At 44.7% G+C, this 19182-nt stretch overlaps 1 protein-coding gene across 2 annotated transcripts in view; it reads right to left on the minus strand.

Annotated features, from left to right (window-relative positions):
• RHOBTB3 (Rho related BTB domain containing 3) overlaps positions 1-19182 on the minus strand; it is an 82712-nt gene that overhangs the window by 42331 nt on the left and 21199 nt on the right. The window contains exons 4-7 of one of the 2 annotated variants that reach the window (XM_074994197.1): positions 13721-13913; positions 10190-10341; positions 8011-8122; positions 5240-5605 (exon numbers count right to left, since the gene is read on the minus strand). In XM_074994197.1, the coding sequence (XP_074850298.1) occupies positions 5240-5605; positions 8011-8122; positions 10190-10341; positions 13721-13913 (823 nt within the window). The remainder of the gene's footprint in view (positions 1-5239; positions 5606-8010; positions 8123-10189; positions 10342-13720; positions 13914-19182) is intronic. The other variant, XM_074994198.1, reaches the window with a different exon arrangement.

The following is a 19182-nucleotide window of genomic DNA, read 5'->3' on the forward strand; positions in this document are numbered from 1 at the left end:
CAAACGGTGGTCCCCTTTTCGCATTAAGCACCAGGTCCAAGTTCCACAGAGGTGGAAGCGGTTTCTGAGGGGGGTATAGGCTTACCAGCCCTTTGAAGAACCTGGTAACCATGGGATGGGCGAACACCGTGTGCCCTTCCTCTTTGTGTCTGAATGCCAAAATGGCGGCCAGGTGGACCTGAAACGAGGATAGCGAGAGTCCTCCTCTCTTGAGGTCCAGTAAATACTCTAATATCACAGCCATAGGCACCGAAAGGGGGCTAGCTGTTTGGTAGAACACCATGCCGTAAAGCGAGTCCATTTCTGCTTGAAGGTCTTCCTGGTGGAAGTCCCCCTGCTACTTTCTAGGACTTGCTGCACTTCCTCCGTACATGTGCTCTCTAGGGAGCTGAGCCATGGATTAACCACGTTTGTAGTCGCAGGCTTTGGGGGTGTGGATGCACTATGGACCCCCGGGCTTGCGTGAGCAGATCCCGCGCCACCGGAGGGGACATCGGTGGCCGGTCCGACATGCGGAGGAATAGGGGGAACCATTGCTGTAGATCCCACGTTGGGACTATTGGGATCATTCAGGTTCCTTCCCTCCTGGCTTTCTGCAACACTTTGTGGATGAGCACTGTGGGAGGGAAAGCGTAAAGCAGGGGGCCCCTCCATGAGATCGCGAAGGCATCCCTCAGGGACCCCCGTCCCAGTCCTGCCCTGGAGCAGAATCGTGGGCACTTCTTGTGGTGCTGAGTAGCAAACAGGGTCTATCTGGGGAAAAACCCCATGCATGGAAAAATCGGTTGCAGCAGATCGGGACGGATCTGCCACTCGTGCGTGAGTGCGAAACGCCTGCTCAGCTGGTCTGCCTTCACATTGCGAGCACCTGGTAAGTACGCGGCTTTCAAGGTTACATTGTTGGCGATGCAGCAGTTCCACAACCGGACTGCTTCTACACATAAGGCACGGGACCGAGCTCCTCCTTGCTGATTTATATAAAACATGGTGGAGGTATCGTCTGTACTGATCCCGACTACCTTGCCTTTCAGTTGGTCTCGAAAGTGTCTGCAGGTGTTGAACACTGCTTTGAGCTCCAGTATATTTGTGTGCAGTGACTGCTCCATAGAGGACCACAGCCCTTGCGTCACCTCTCCGCCCATGTGTGCTCCCCACCCTATGAGGGGGGCATCTGTAGTAAGAAAAACCAATACGTGTGGTTGGTGGAAGGGTACCCTTGTTAGCAGGTTCTCGGGGTTTACCCACCATTGCAGGGATTTGCGCACCTCCGTTGTGGGCGATGCCATCCTCTGAACAGTGTGTGCTGCCGGTTTGTATACGCTCGCCAGCCAATGCTGCATGCTGCGCATGTGTAACCTGGCGTTCTGTTCTACGAAACGTCGCTGCTGCCATGTGGCCCAGCGGCTGTAAGCACGTCAGAACCGGCACCATAGGGCTGAAGGTGAAGCCTTGCGCGAGGGAGCCGATGGCCCGAAAGCGAGTCTCTGGTAGATACGCCCTCGCTGTAATAGAATTTATGCGTGCCCCTACGAACTCTATGTCCTGTGTGGGGTCTGTCTTTGATTTTGTCAGATTGATAAGCAGGCCGAGCGAAGAGAACGTGCCTGCTGTGACACATATTATGCGTAGTACCTCCTCCTTCGAGGCCCCTTTGAGTAGGCAGTCATTCAGATACTGGAATATAAATACCCCCTGTCTGTGCAGGTAGGCTGACACCACTGCCAAGGTCTTGGTGAAGACTCTGGGGGCTGGGGAGAGCCCAAACGGTAGGACCTTGTAAGTCGAGGGCTGCGAACCAATCTCCATCGTCTAGTGCCGTAAGGATGGAGGCGTTTGTGATCATCCGAAAACGTTGCTTGCGCAGGTACCGGTGAGGCCTCGAAAATCTAAGATGGGCCTCCCCGTGAGGAAGTACCTCGAGTAGAACCCTCTCCCTTGCAGTTGCTCCGGCACTCTTTCCACTGCCCCTACGAGCATGAGATGGTCTACCTCCTGCTTGAGCCTCGCTACATGGGAGGTCTCCTGAAGGTGGGGCCCCGGGTGGAGGTCATGGCGGTGGGAGCAACTGGGAGGGGATGGCGTACCCCGTGGCTATGATCTCCAGCACCCATTTGTCTGTGGTGATCCTTTGCCACTGGTTATAAAATGGTCGGATGATGGCCTTGAGCACTGGTTTCGTGCCCTCTGGAAGCGAGTCCATGAGGGAGGTCAACCTAATGTGGTTGTCGAAATTATGGTTCGCTAGATGCGCTGCGTAATTTGCCATTGGCAACAGTAGCGTGGAGGAGGAGTAGACCTTTCTGCCCAACAGCTCTAGCTTTTTGGCATGTTTGTCTATTCCCCCACGTTGCGACGACTCCACCACCAAAGAATTTGGTTGTGGGTGGCTGAACAGGAACTCCATGCCCTTCGTGGGCACGAAGTATTTTTTTTTTTTCCGCTCTTTTGTGGACAGGCGGAATAGCCGCAGGAGTCTGCCATATCATAGTGGCAGACTCCAAGATTGCGTCATCAGCGGTATTGCTATTTTGGAGGAGGCCGGAGGTCTCAGATTTTTGAGGAGCTTATGGTGTTGCTCTTGCACCTTTGCTGTCTGGATGCCTTGCGTGAAGGCCACCCTCGTAAAACAGCTCTTGGAACTGTTTGAGATCGTCCGGAGGATGGACGCCCCCCGGGGCCGTAGCCTCATCCGGGGAGGAAAGCAAGGAACCGCTGGGGTACGTCTCTCTGGACCCTTCCGGTTCCTGCTGATGATGGTACACCCTCTCACTAGAGGTGTGCGAGGAAAATCTCGGGGTTCCATAACCAGTCCCCCCTGAGATGCTTAAGTCTCTGTCCCCGGTCGCAATTGCCCTCGGGGGTACGAGATCGTTCGTAGGGATCTTTCCCTAGTAGATTGCCGATGGTGTCTATGCCCTGCGTGGTAGGGGCAACCATGGCAGTATAAGCACTGGTCTTGGGAAGGTGACCTAGACCACTCCCTTGGTGCATACCCTTTGCGTCTGGGGGAGGGAGACCGTCGAGACCCCGGAGAGAGCGACTTTGCCTAATAGTCCAGCGGTTCAAATCCCAGGAAGGGTGGAGAAGGTCCCAGCCAGGGTGAGGCTGGTTGCAGAAATGGAGAAGGGGGCTCCGGGTAGGCCAAGGGGGGGGGGACCCCTGCCTTCTAGTTGGAGTCTGCAACATAGCGGAGGGCTGTGAGAAAGCAACTCCACAGCCCTGCGCGGAGAGGGGCTGCAATGCCTCCTCTTGTGTGCAGTCTTCCCCCTCCCTTGAGGAGGTAACTCCGCCCCTGACATACCGGGGATCCCGGCCCCGTCCGCACCGAGCTCGGCACACTCGAAGTCGGTGCCGCACGTGCGGTGTCCTTCGGTGCCGGCAGGCTGCGTGCCTGCGCGCTCTGCACCGCCGGTTTTCCGGGGGTCGGTGGTACCGGCGCTTGTTTAGCCGCCGCCCTGCCTGCGGTGCAGGGCGGCTGGCTGATTATCGAAGGGTGAGCCGCTTGCACGTGGCTCTCCGTGCCGCCGCCGATCAGCTGTTGCTGCGGCTGGGGGCTGCTCGCTCCTCCCGTCCCGCTCGCTGTTGCTGCCGGCAGGGATCGGGCTGGGGAGCATACAGGGCATTCCGGCGTCCGCACCGAGCTCGGCATGCTCAAGGGCGGTGCCGCATGTGCGGTGTCCTCCAGTGCCGGCAGGCTACGTGCCTGCGCGCTCTGCACCGCCGGTTCCCCGGGGGTCAGTGCCGCTGCCTGCGGTGCCGCCGGTACCGGCGCTTGTTTAGCCGCCGCCCTGCCTGCGGTGCAGGGTGGCTGGCTGATTATCGGAGGCTGAGCCGCTTCCACGTGGCTCTCCGTGCCGCCGCCGATCAGCTGTTGCTGCGGCTGGGGGCTGCTCGCTCCTCCCGTCCCGCTCGCCGTTGCTGCCGGCAGGGATCGGGCTGGGGAGCATACAGGGGATTCCGGCCCCGTCCGCACCGAGCTCGGCACGCTTGAGGGCGATGCCGCATGTGCGGTGTCCTCCGGTGCCGGCAGGCTACGTGCCTGCGCGGTCTGCACCGCCGGTTCCCCGGGGGTCGGTGTCGCTGCCTGCGGTGCCGCCGGTACCGGCGTTTGCTTAGCCGCCGCCCTGCCTGCGGTGCGGGGTGGCTGGCTGAGTATCGGAGGCTAAGCCGTTTCCACGTGGCTCTCCGTGCCGCCGCCGATCAGCTGTTGCTGCGGCTGGGGGCTGCTTGCTCCTCCCGTCCCGCTCGCTGTTGCTGCCGGCAGGGATCGGGCTGGAGATACTTTCCTCCGTTTCTGCGCTGATGGAGTGAGGGAGGCAGCTTTCCTTTTAAGGGCCCTGGAGGGTCCCTCCTGCTGCGGCCGCTCCGGCGCTTCTGGCTGGAGGGCCTTATCAAGAAGCAGCATTTTTTTTTTTTTTTTTTTTTTTTTTTTTTAAAAGCCTGAAGAGGACATTGTTGATGAGTCTTTGAGTTTTTAAGTGGGTACTTAGCACCTTCTTTGTGCCGTTTCCCCGTCCGATGGCGTGCCTTAGCAGGAGGGCTGATAGCCCTAGCTCCTGGCCTCCGGCGCTTGTTACTGGGACTGGCTGAGCTGTCCCTCTCCTAGCTTGTTCGTTGTTGTTTTTTTTTTTTGTTTGTTTTTTTTTTACAAAATAACAACCGGCAAGCTTATAGTAGCCTAAGTGCCTGAAAAAAACTTTAAGAAAAAACAGATAAAGTCGTTGAATACACTACTTGGCCTTAGCCTAGTTGGATTCCGTCTGCAGCCGACGGCGGTTAAGAGGAACTGGCGGGGACCGGATCGCGCACATGGCCGGGAGTGCGCAGGGGAGCGGCGCGCACCGGCGCATGCGCGGTCCAGCAGAAACTGCTTGGAAGATCCGATCTGCGGCGCCGGGCGAGCCCGACACCTAATGTGGAGCACCCACGGGGACACTCGAAGGAGAATCATCTTTACCTGTTAATTACTTATGGAAAACATGTACTTAAACTTCTGGTTCACTAGATGCAGTGACTTTGAAACTGAGTTTACAGTGCTAAAAGCAATAATTTTAAGGTTGAGCTCCACTTCCATGTAAGAAGCTGTTTCAAATAATGGCTTATGGAGATGGACTATTTTAATCAAACTGATTTAATCCTTGTACAGAAATATACTTTGGTAAGATGACAGGCACACTTCATAGCAATGTGTTTGTTTTGTACAAAATAGTAAACAGCCGGAATAATTCTGACAGGATACCTGAATAAATGAAGTGCAGAATGTCTGACAAACAAAAACAGAAGGAAGAATCTTTAACAATGACTCTAACTGGTGGACCACATGGCGAATCTCTGTTAGAAACTGGAAACATAGCCTCACTGTTCACAGCAAAGAGAGTCTGTGCAGTTCTTATGATACAGGAATCTTGAATATCAGCTGGACTCTTCACATTGAAAAGTACCATGAAGACATGGCTTACAGAACACAACACAATCTTGTGTGCTTCTACTACTTCCCTTAAATCTTCTGAGTAAAATATCACATCCACACACTGGCAGCAGATCAGCAAGTTGTGTAAATCAGAATTATAATGCGAGGCTTCGCCTTTTAAGATTGGCATTTTTTCTATAAAAGTGAGATATTAAAAATTAATGAACTGTTTTGCAACTTAATTCTGTAAGTTGCAAACAAAAGCCTCCTTATTCTCAGAAACTGGATCAAATAACAGCAGAGAGTAAGCCGTGCTAGTCTATACACTATCAAAACAAAAAGCAGTCAAGTAGCACTTCAAAGACTAGCAAAGTAGTTTATTAGATGAGCTTTCGTGGGACAGACCCACTTCTTCAGACTATAGCCAGACCAGAAATATTATAATATTAAATAATAATAATAAAATAATATAGTCTTAAATATTGAGTCTGTTCTGGTCTGGCTATGGTCTGAAGAAGAGGGTCTGTCCCATGAAAGCTCACCTAATAAACTATTTTGCTAGTCTTTAAAATGCTACTTGACTGCTTTTTGTTTGGATCAAATAAGGATGTAAAAAAGCATTGTTTAATTTCTAAATAGAAATTTACTCTTAAAAACAATATACCTGAATATAGCTTTAACATTAGAACAAATCCAGTCTTTCATTCATCTTGAGTGAAGTTAATAAAATTAATATTAGAACTGTTTTGTAAAACTGTTTCCACCATTTTATAAATCTTACAAAAAATATATAATTACATACATGTCTAGCCTTTCAGGCAATCTCACATGGCTTTTACATAAAAGGGGCTTCATAAAAACTATAAATATGTATATTCACCCACATTATGGTTTAATAAAACAAACAATCTTTCTGAATTCAGAACTTAAACAACTCTATTTTTTACACCCCCTAGATAAATGCAGTCTAGTGGCTTTGCGGAAATCAGAGAGGTTAGAGAGAACCTGGAAGACTCACAGCAAGAATTAATTGTCAGTAAAAATGTTTCTGACCAAATTATTTATAGAACTACATTAAGTGAAATAAGCTAAATCCTTCCTTCACTTACAACTGTGCAGCCACTCTGACTTCACAGATGAAGTGCAGACCAATTACTAGAACTACTGATTTTATCTCAGAACTCAAGAGTGGAATGATTTCAGAATGTCTTTATAATCATGAGATGTTTTATGGCAGTACATATTTTGCAACTGATGATAGTTTCTAAAATTATTTATATAATGTGTAATGTAAGATAGCTTATAAAAATGAAGTTACCGTGTGGTCATCTTATTCAAATCTATGGGAATGTCATGACTGATCAACTAGGGATAGGACTGGGACCTCAGATTTTGGGGTCTGGTCCAATATCTGGCATTTATTAGAACCAATTATAATTATTTTGAGTTAATATAAAGCACCTTCAAGTTAGTATACTGTAAGTCTGACCCAGAGTGACCATTCATATGAACTTAAAATTTATCATCAAGTTACCTTACTTTAAACTAAAGAACTACAAAATTAACATGATCTTAAAACTGCTGACACCTATCATTTTTAAAAAGACAAACTAGCTTTCAGTCTTTCACTCCTTCTTCCTAACATCTCCTTTTACTTTGTGCTACTACAGTTCTTATCTCCTCTTGTGTAGCTCATACAGACTTCACGTTACATTTCACTAAATGTTCTGAGCTCACTTATATGAGCAAAACCCCAGATTTTTATACAAAATACAAATTTTAAATGATCACCCAACACATTTCTATATGCATATGTGGAGGAAAAAAAATGATAAAAGCCCCAAATTTCATGAAGTCTTCCTTTTAAATGTTTATAGTCTTAGAGGGCTAGCCATTTTCATCTGTAGATCACAAACAACAAGAAGTCCTGTGACATGTGATATATGCCACTGTGTGCCATCAATGCCCCTCTACCATGTACAACGTACAAACTAGACAGTCTCTGTGCCACAAGATGAATGGACATAAACCTGACACCAAAAATTGGAATAAACATACACTCATAAAGGAACACTTTTAACTTCCCTGGACATTCAATAATGGATTTAAAAGGAGCCATTCTTCAACAAGAATTTTATCACAATTTTACAGAGGGAGACATCGGAATTGGAATTCATTTGCAAAATATGACACTAACCTTGGCCTGAACAGAGATCTTAACTATCTTACACGTTGTAAGGGCAAATTTCCCCACCTTTGATATTCACAGGGATGGGATATATCCTGCTTAGTCCTACCAGTGACAGGCAACTCTTCCTCACCGCCCTTTCCTGTTATATAAACCTAGTATTCCTTTTTTTCCTTTCCTTTTTTTTTTTAATCTGAGGAAGTGGATTTTATCCATGAAAACTCATGACATAATAAATTTGTTAGTCTCTACAGTGCCACACGACTGCTTACTTTTTAAATAATTATGTAATCCCTTCCGAGATAAAAATCACAACAGCTGCTGGTAATGGATGTTTTTAAGTGATGAACCTTACCAGTATTGCACTAAAAACAAACAAAAACCCACTAAAACTAATTACTACAGTAAGCACCTGGCTGATCAAGCTGAGGTGGCATAACTCCATGGCACTTGTGGCTTTTTTCTCTTCTCTTCATATTTTCAGAAGACTTCCGATTCAAGCTTTGGATCATAAAATACTCCAACTAAAACATAAGATGAATTTTTGAAAACAACTACAAATAAAGTTATTTAAGATTAAATTAAACACCAACTTCCTCATTTTTCCCAGTTTATATGGAAAACTGAATGGATGCCGATGTGATTAGTTGTGCAATGTACTAAAATTTTACTTAAGTAATCAAGTAAAATGAATTGTGATGAAGAACTGCAGTTTGGATTAACTTAATTAAAAGGATCATCAATTCAAAGGTTTGACATTTTTTCTCAGGGGCAATCAAAATCAGAATCAAACCCACAAGTGTGCTACTAGAAAAGAATTTAATACATCAACACCAGCAACAGATACTTCTATAGGACCAGGAAGGAAAAAGAGTGGGAGTTGACTGGTAAAAATGAGTAATCAGATGCAAGTACCAGAAATAATGGCAAACAGTATAAGGGCTTTGTTACTAAGATCTATCCAGATGCTTTGTAGAGTAAGAAACTTTTATCAGTTGCTTTATTATATAGTCAAAATAAAATATAAAAAGTATTTCTAAATAGTAGTATGGCTTAGTTTTTTAAAAGCAACAGACAATGTAATCACCTAATGGGAATGGTACGCACAGTAAAATTATCAGTCTTGCGAAAGTCTTAAGATAACATAAAGATGATGAAATGTAAATAAAGAACTAAGGGAAGGAAACAGAAGGAAAGGTGGCAGTAATGAGGGGTTGTTACTTATAAGTGAGTAAGTTAAGGCAGGTATACACTATCACTGAATTTTACATGATTTGTGGTCCCCTGGGTAGTTGGGAGATATTTCATTGCTGGACAAGCTTTGTTCAGGGGCTTGGAATAAGGATGCCGCCCATGTTGGAGTCAATGACACAAAGGGAGTCCAAACATTATGCAAATTATGAGAATTAAACCAGACTCTCATTAAGCCTCAAATACTGACTGTACCCAATTAGGGTGAAATTTAGAAACCTGAATAATGTAGCTTTAAATTAAATGATAGTTCTATGACAACATTTCTCCACCGTGCCTGAGACTGATGGCATCTGGGAACAAGAGGCTCTGGGCAATGCTGATGAAGAGGGTGGCGGTGAAGCCTTTGCAGCTTCAGAGCCTTTGCAGGGTGAAAAAGCTGCCCTGTCAGAGGGCTTTTGCTGCACCCACATCTCCTTTGATTTGTCCCCTGATTGTAGGAGAGACTTTTCCCAGAGTACAGCATTTAGCTGCACTTGCCCTTTCCAATATGCTCAGGCAACACGGGCACTTGCTAAATTCATGAGACTTTCCTAGGCATTTCATACAAGAGGCATGGCCATCAGAAATAGGCACTGAGTCCGTGCATGAGTCATGTCTCTACTCCTGGGAAGCCTGGCATGTTTGAATGGAAGAAAGCCACTACCATGGCAGCTGGCACTTCTTTCCATACTAGCGTTAAGAAGATAAAAGCATGAGGTAAAAAGTCACAGCTAACAATGAATTTCTCTCTTTTCCAGTTGAAAAGAAAAGCTGCTCTGAAATCTGTCTTCAGCCAGGGAAGGTTGAAAAGGAACTGACGTGGACTGTGCCATGCACATACTCTACAGGGTAGCAGCAGCTCAAGACACTAAGTGCACAGGTGAGGTGCAGGGGCTGGGGAGGGGGCAATACTCAAACTGTTCCACCTCTGCCACACCAGGATGCACTCAAGACCTGAGTGGAGAACCCACAGGGACTGCTCGAAGAAGAACAGGAGTGTCCATTATCTTATGACTACATCTAGGCTAGTGTTTTAAGCCACAGGAGTATTATCCCGCTGACTTTTTCTAAGAGCAGAATAGTACAAAGCATGGCACGTAGAATCACTCCAATAAAACTCTGTGCATTAAACCAGTGTTAACATGATCTATTAACAGGCCCAAATCACCATGTAGTGTGCACAAGAGAGGGCTTCTCTGCAGCCGTTCCAGAGACCTGCCCTTGATGAACAAGCTGTCGAGATATGGGAAGTTCTTATTTACATGGCACATGCCGTTTTATATTAAAGCCAAAATTTGGATTTAAAGCAACAGCATGAAGATTTATCTATGCTCTGCTTACTACAGCTTCTCACTTACCACTCCTCCAAAGTATTTTCCTATATAGAAATCACTGAAACTGTGCAATTCAAGGTAAGTAGCTCCTAGTTCTTTAGCGAGCTGAATTCCTTCAGAAGCAGTAACACAGCTCCCTCCTTCTGAAGTGCACAGTGGACAAGTACAAGGTACTTCTGAGAAAACAAGAGATTTACAGAAGACACATTAATTAAGAAGTCCACTGCACACTAGCCTGTTATTACTGGTAAAGCTATACGTTATAATCACAGAATGTAGAAATGGAAAGGACCTCAAGAAATCATCTAGTTGATCCCCCTTGCTGAAGCAAGAATAAGCATTCCTGACAGGTAACAGAGAGAAATCTGTGATAGTCTATATGCTATCAAAACAAAAAAGCAGTAAAGTAGCACTTGATGGTATAACTAACCACTGGACCTAGCCAGGTTAGTCACAGAGTCACGGGCACATTCTCATGTTCCTCAATTTACATCACATATGCCATCATGCCAACAATGCCCACATTCTTTGCATATTGGACAGATTTCAAACTCTTTCAGACAAAGAGTTAATGGGCACAAAACAGACAAACACAATCCTGATCCACAAACCGGTCAGCCAACATTTTAATGGAGTGGGCCATTCTGTTAATGACTTAAGAGTTTGCATCTTACTGAAGAGGAATTTTCACACTACTTTGGAAAGACAGGCTGCTGAACTCTCTTTTATATTCAAATTTGACACATTAACACGTGGTTTGAACTGGGATGCGAATTTTCTGGGTCACTGTAGGGGCTCTTTTGCAAACTTGGCTTAATCTAATTCTTGACTCTCCCCCACCCCCCTGCCCCTCTCTCTGATTTGCTCACCTTGATACTTTCTTTTTGGATTTGTCAACCTTGATTACTATTTTTGGTTCTCTATGCCTTAAATATTGAGTCTGTTCTGGTCTGCCTATGGTCTGAAGAAGTGGGTCTGTCCCATGAAAGCTCACCTAATAAATTATTTTCTTAGTCTTTAAAGTGCTGCTTTACTGTTTTTTTGTTTTTATTCCTGACAGGCTTGTTTATCTAACCTCTTCTTAAAACCCTCCACTGACAGGGATTCCTCAACTCCTTACGCAACCTGTCCCACTGCTTAGTTTACTCCTGAGGGAATTCTGTGCTACCAATGCAATGCAGAATTTTGCAGAAATTGATGTAATGCATGTAGAATTTCCTTTCCCCCACAGAAATTGGCTGCAGATCTGATAGCCACCATTATGCACTGCTGGATCTGACACAGCCCAGTTCACATGCAAAAGACACTGCAGGGAAACGCAGTATATGAGCGGTTCCTGAACTTTCTCCGGTCATGGAACACTATCATACTAACTATGAGGAACAATACTTCCCTGAGAATGGGGAAAGAGACCACCATTACTCAATTTCAACAGCAGAACACTTTGCCATATGTTGCAGAACACCCAGTGTTCCATTGGAACATAGTTTGGGAACCGCTAAGCTCAGTCCCCCTTGCAGAACTTGGGAAGTAAGCAGTGGCATGCAAGAAATTCTGAAAACCCAAGAATGGCATCAGATTGTTTCTCCTTGATCGCTGGGCTCTCAGTGGTGCAGGGGTGGGTGTCTGGGCCCTGCAGCTGGGCTCTGAGTGCGAAGAACTGGGGGCATCTGGCCCCATGGCTGGCTCTAGGGAAGGATGGGACAGAGGAACAGGAAGTGGGTTGCTGCAGAGGTTTCTTAACTCCCTACTCCTGGGGGAAGTTTTCTGTCTGTAATTTAACAGACATACTTACTGGCAGGTAATTTAAAATAAATTACTGTTAATTGAAACTGATGTGATTACATAGTGTTATTCTGTCAAATAAAATTTGCAGAATTTTAAAATATTATGTGCACAATTTTTAATTATTGGCAGAGAATTCCCCCAGAGGTGCTAGCTGGAACATTTTTCCAAACATGAAACCTAAGTCTCCCCTACTGTGAACTAAGCTGATTACTGCTTGTCCTGTTCTTGGAGGGCATGGAAAGCCATCCATTGCCAAGTTCTTTAGAACAATCTTTTACATACATGAAGCCTATTTACCATAACTCCACCTACATTCTTTTTTTCTAAACTAAACACACCCAGTTCTTTCAACCATTTCTCACAGGTCTCATTTTCTAATTTCTATCATTTTGTTGATCCCCTTGAGTCTTGCCAACTTGTTCATCTCTTTCTTAAGACATATAGTAAGCAAGAAATAAAATTGTTAATACTGCACATGCAGTGTTATAACCATTTTGGTCCCAGGATATTAGAGAAACAAAGGGGCTGAGATAATATCTTTTATTGGACAAACTTCTGTTAGTGAGACAGAGCAGCTTTCTAAAGTCTCTCTTGCCAACAAAATTATTGATCCCAGCTATAAGTGTGATGGAAGCAGCAGACCCATGGAAATCACTCAGACTCCTCCAACGTGACCTGCAATGCAGGAAACATGCCAATGAGCAAGAGGGAAAACTATCTTTATGGTCCCTTTATTTCCCTGTGCAAGTGTGCATAGCGAATCATGATCTTGCCCTGAGTGACTGCTTATAATCTTGTATTTTATACATGCCTAGCACTTTCCATTTCTATGAAGCCATTGATTGATCAAGGAAAGAACAAAATTTAGCATTAGACAAGGTGACTGGGCTTTACCTGACAATGGAAAAGAATTTTGTCCACTTATAAAGATATTATTTCACAATGTATACATCCCACACCCCCAAAATTATCCACCCATCCCAGAAAAAACAAATTATGTCAAATTTTTGCACCATAAATATTTTAGCCCCACTTCTGTTGTGTGATCTGTCTGGGCACAGTTCTGTGCTAACACAGAGCCCCTCTGAACTCAACAGGGCTGTATGCGTTTGTTGAAAAAACCTGCAGAGGGTCTACACGCAAAATGCTTTTTGTCGACAAAATTCAGCACATCCAGTGACAGCGCTGTACCTCTTTGCATTGAGGAACACCACCTTTGTTGAAGTTCCTGTCAACACAGACACCATGTAGATGCTCCAGGGGCCCTCTGTTGACAGACAGGGTTTCCAGCTCACCAGGCAGCTCTCACTGTTGAGCTTCCAGTTGGCCACTCTGTCAAGAAAGCAGCCAGGCAATCCGGCCATTCTGTTGACAGAGGGGACTGCTCTTTAGATCCACTTTTGTGTGTGGATGTGATCTGTCGACAGAAGTTGTGTAGGAAGATCTCTTCCATCAGTAACTTCTGTCAACAGATCACTGTAGTTTTAAACATAGCCTATAAATATGAGCCATGCAGGTGCATTATTTAACTGATCAAAGCATATTATTTTCAACAATTTAAAACATAAAATACTGAAACTGATTAAATATCAATCTACAGCACCTTAACACATTACATCTTTTTCTCAACATGACAAACTCTGAAGAGAATGAACAAACTTTTTACCATGATTGGACGGGACATGTACTCAGATTTCATTGTGATTTACCCAACACCTAACTTCAAGGTAAGATTTCAGCTGTTTAAAATACAAGATAAGTACATACCACTCTTTCTTGTGCCAACAGCAGAAATAATGACTGGAACTGAACAATGATATAATGCTTTTTTAATCATTGGAACATAACTATCTTTCACTTCTTGAAATGAAGATTTGTCATTTACAGAGTATTTAATCACAACGATATCTGCTCCTCCAAGAAGATTTTGAGAGGTGTACCAGTCGCTGTCAAAAATATCCTAAACAGGAAAAAAATGCATCAAGAGGTTTTATTATTATTTACAAACAAGGGGAAAGATAGTCTATACAAAAATTCTTGCACACAAAAAAATAGAAAAATTATGATTTTGAGCTGACAATTTTATCTAAGTGATGAGATGCAAAGACAATACTGGGTTTGTATTCTGTATAATTTTCTTGACTGAGAAATGATGTGTACACTTAATAAATTTATGAATGCCCAGACTTCTAAGAAAGACCAACAGTTGAAACACACAGTATTTTTTATAAGCACTGCATCCAAAACTTTTTTTGCTTTTAAATCATTTAACTTCAAAATTGTATTGCTAAGGAAAGAAGTATCGTCGGCTTCAACTGTAGAAGTCAGCAACAATTTTTGTGATACTAAGTACGGTCAGATCTTTTGGATGGGTACACAAAAACCCTTTGTTGTATATTTATAGAACTTTCCAAGGTAGATTTTTAAAATTACATAGTTGTGAATACTGTATACACTATGTTGTCTGTTTCCATTTAAAAGCCTGCACATCAGTTCTGCTGTATTCACTACAATGCTACCTATTAAGATTTGGCAACGTATACAATAACTGTACATAATAATTCTAGTTCGGGTTTCAGGTAACTATTGTTCTAGTTAGTTAAAGCAATCCACCTCTACATTGTAATGTTTTTCTGTCACTGATCTGTTTCTACCTCTTAATTTCCATTTTCCTCTCCTGTTTTCTCCTGTGGATCTTTCCCTTTTTTAACTTTCCTTTTGGTTCTCTCCTCTCCATTTTCAGTTCTCTCATTCCCACAATCTCCCTTCACAGATAATACTGCTTTTTGCTTTCCATTCCTTCTTTTCTGTTCTTCCTTTTTTCTTCCATTCCTCCACCACAGAGATGAGCATCTAGTGGCCTGGGTACTATTCCTGGCCTGCCAGATCATTTGTCTTGCCCACTAATGGAGCTAACAGCCTGACTTTTTTTTTTTTAAATTGAGTTAGGTTGCTCATGAGTGTGTCTTCTAGTAAATCTGCTGCTTCAGACATCAACGCAGGCCCTGACTCAGCAACACGCCACCCAGCTTCAATTACTGTCTCCAGCGTCTGGTTGATCGAGAGGTGAAAAACAGGTTCTGGCCTGGTCCCCCTCCCCTGGACAAAGATAGTGAATGAGGCAGAGGTCACCTTCATCACCAGATAGCAGGTAACCAGAGCTATGTGACATAGATGCAGACCATGGGTCTATCCTATGAGGACTGTAGTGGTGCCCTGGGTTCAGAGCAGGGGCCCAGGTTCTGCATTGCAATGCCCATAATTGACTGAACCATCTCTTAGACACTCATGCTGGACTGTGGTCTACCCTCTGCCACTTGGCTCCGATTACTGTTTTCCCATTGGTTTCCTTTTATTATTGACTTGATCATATATGTAGCTGGCTGATTTGTCATGCTGCTCATGGGCTCTTCTGAACAGATTTTGAAAGGGCCATAGTTAATGTCTGGCTAGCTTTCACACCTGGGGCCAAAGAAGGGATCCCATGTGAGTGTTTGTGGCCAAATATAGTGTCTCACAACACTAACAGTTGCCCTCTGAACTTAGCTGTTGAGGATGCCACAGATTGGTTTGGCAAGGTCCAAGACAGATAAAAACCTGATTGTCTGCCAGCTCCCACAGTGTGATTGTGCTCAGTCCCCTTGCCCACTCCCAGGCTGAAGGAGAGAGGAGCTGGGTGTCAGAATGATGTATAAGAAATGTGCCAGCAGGAACTCAGTGCTGCTGAAGGCTGGGAGGAATATGTCTCCCAGAGGTCATTTCCATGAGAATGCAAAGGTGTGCATATGTGATACCTTGCAAACAAAGCCTGATGGGTAGCAAGGAAGCAATGTGACTTTGTCTATTGTAAATACATTGGTGTAAAATCACGATTTATGCTAACACTCAGTATAAGAATTGTGAAATCTCACCAATGCTTCAAGATGTTGTGGGGGACAGCGCAGTTATCATAACTGCCTAAGACACGGATTACAGAGGGCTCCCCTGGTTTAAAGCCTTGTAAAGCAGAAGGGGAGGGGTATGGGTTGAACCAGCTAGTTGAGAGACTTGGCCCTGCCTAAACCTTGGCCATATAGCTATAAGCGTGGTTTGACTAGCTCTCCCCACCTGTTAAAAGACAGAGCTAGATACTAGTGTTTGTATCTTGTATGAGACTCTACTTTGGTAGATGCTGTGAGCTGAAATCACTGGGTGGGAGCCAAGGCAACTAAGAGCTGAAATCACTTCATTGCCTAGCTGTATTTGCTGTATTTATTTTCACTATTCTGTACTTATGGAAAATGTAACTAATGTAACTAAATCACTTATGGTTAAAATGCCGGTTATTTGAGAATTCAGGATATTAGAATGCCGAATATGAAAGAGTTTACTGTATATAACGCACTGAGATGCAATTTGAGTAAAATGGTTAACCCATTTCATTCAGCTTATTGTGCAGCTATCTGTATGAAAACTAAGAGTAGAGTGAAAACTGAAATGCACATTTTTAAACCTTGTTTTGAATTATGAAACAATTTTAGCGTGTAAACCTTAACTCTAAGTGATAAATTGGTAAAGTATGTTCACAACCTCAAAATATTTTGTTTTAAAATGCTGAGCTGCAAGCAGACATGCATGCAGATGTGTAGGTAAATAAAGCACCAGGGGCTAGCCCTGGTGAGCCACCTGTGGGCTATTTATTGTCTTCTCCTACGCTACAATAAATCCATTTGAATCTGATGATCCACAACTATGTAGGTAAGTAGTTGAACAGAAATAAATGTGGTAGTGTTGAGCTAACTTAGAGGAAGGTTTTCTTGGACACGATTATTGTAGTCCCTATTTGGGATGGTTTGGTTCATAAATTAAGTGCTTTGTTCATGCAAGTCAGGGTGGAGAGCCGCTGAGTGTGTGGTCCAGATCTGGCCCATGGTTTGCTTGGGTCCAGGCCACGAGGTTCAGGAGTCCTCTCCCTTGCATCCAGACTGCTGCAGGGTGGTGGGTGTGGAGTCCCAAGCCTTGCAGACCAGAGTCAGGCAAGCAGGGACCCAATCCAGCTCACAGGCCCTGCCTACCTGGAGGAAGAAGTGGCTCTCGGTTCCACATGCCCCGCCCCCACTCCCCCTCTCCCAGTTGGGGGGAAGGCACCACAGAAAAGTGGTGCCAGGATGCTTTCCCCAGTTGCTCTGACTGGCTGGAACTGTAGCTAATCAGAGCAGTTGGGGGTGGTGTCTGGGTGTGCTGGAGAGAAAAGCCAGGTAAGCACCCCTTGCATTGGAAAGACTCTGGCACCATTAGACTGCTCCTATAGCCTTTCCTCCCATACAGACCCCCACTCTGCTCCCGTACCAAGGTCTTACCTGGGCCATCTATTCCGAGTCTGGTCCTGCACTCTGTTCCTGTTCAGACTTCCAGTCTGCTCCTGCATGCTCCTCTCAAACACCCACTCCTGTACCCTCCTCCCACTCAGACCTTCACCCCAGTCCACTTCCTGGCAGAACCCCAACCACACTGAACCCTTCATTTCTGGTCCCACTCCCTATGCTCCAGGGCTGGTGTGTGAGGTAAATGAGTGGGGTGTCTTTTTTGTTGTTTGTTTCTTCCAGTCAGGGAACACATCAGTGAGGTGGTTCCCCCCGACCCCCCAATTCTCACTTGTATGACCCCGGACTGATTTTTCTGTAGGTCAGTGGCACCCGACTCAAAAAAGGGTGCCCATCCCTGATGTAAGTGAAACTAATACCACTGACTTCACCTAAATATACCACTTGCAGATAATCTCTATGAACTCCCCACATAGCTCCTCAAATGCGCCTCATGCCAACCTTAGCCAGACATGCTCTTAACATTACAAATATTAGCCATCCCAAATAGGGACTACAATAATCGTGTCCAAGAAAACCTTCCTCTACGTTAGCTCAACACTACCACATTTATTTCTGTTCAACTACTTACCTACATAGTTGTGGATCATCAGATTCAAATGGATTTATTGTAGCGTAGGAGAAGACAATAAATAGCCCACAGGTGGCTCACCAGGGCTAGCCCCTGGTGCTTTATTTACTTACACATCTGCATGCATGTCTGCTTGCAGCTCCTGTTGGCTGAGGATCATGGTTCTCAGCTAACAGGTGTTATGGGAAGCAGCGTTCTGGTCCGCACCGTTTCCCAAAGATCTGTGGCCAACGGAAGCGCCAAGTGACCATACCTGGAGACATCTGGTAAATAAAGCTCCAACAGCCTGGCAAAGGCAAACCCTGGTGAATCACCTCTGGCTTACTGCCGACCCCTAACCCCCATACCAGGGACGCAGTTTCTCATTCCTGAGATCAGTTGCCAAATACATAGCTAACCCCTTTTCATTATCTTACACTGCATTGCATATTCAGAAGATCCTAATAGTAGGCCAGATATTTCATTCAAGTTGAGACTCAGTAATATAGATAAGACAAAGTGTCTTTTACACAAGAAAAGAACCAACAACTACATATAGCTGCAGGCTTAGTGACTATCATATATTAAACATCTCACAATGATTTACACAACCATTTACAATCTCTCCAGGCTACTAAGAAGACATGCAGAAAACAAGACCAGGTGGACAAATAAAAAATGTCAACCAGGTGGACAAATAAAAAATGTCAACCATCTGGCTGATGCCTGACAATGGCCTTTTTATGTCTAATCACAGACATAAAGGAATGTGAGCATGTTCTTTAGAACTATGTACTCACTAAATCTGCCAAAATGCCAGGCAACAGTGGCAGCAATTACAAACTCTCAACCACCATAGGCATGTGACATTAAAATCACAGAGTCACCAAAAATACTCACAGTTCTCAGCATGCAGAAGACACAAGTACCCTTGGGATCCAAAACCGAAAATAATCCAAATAACCAGAGCCAGCCTCAAGCTTAAGCAAAAAAAGTGTTTATCCTACTTTTCTTCACACTCCTCACTCACCTACTGGGAAAGGCCAGAGGGGAAGTTATGATGGTACCATTCCCAGAAGCATGAAGTAGGTGACAACAATAAAAGCTGCCACTGCTGTTCAGTCACTGTGATCCTAAAGTCTGCAGAATTGAAATTTTGTTTCTATTAAGACATCCAAAAAGTTCATATCATTACAAAACTAAAACAAACTTCTGAAAACAGGTGACCTATCTGCAATCCAGTCAATATGACATTCTCCTGATACCATTCTCCGACTAACCACCAACCAACCTTACAATTCATCCTACTGATTTCC

This window comes from Carettochelys insculpta, chromosome 5 (genome assembly GCF_033958435.1).
Source record: "Carettochelys insculpta isolate YL-2023 chromosome 5, ASM3395843v1, whole genome shotgun sequence".
In the NCBI taxonomy this organism is placed as follows: Eukaryota; Metazoa; Chordata; order Testudines; family Carettochelyidae; genus Carettochelys; species Carettochelys insculpta.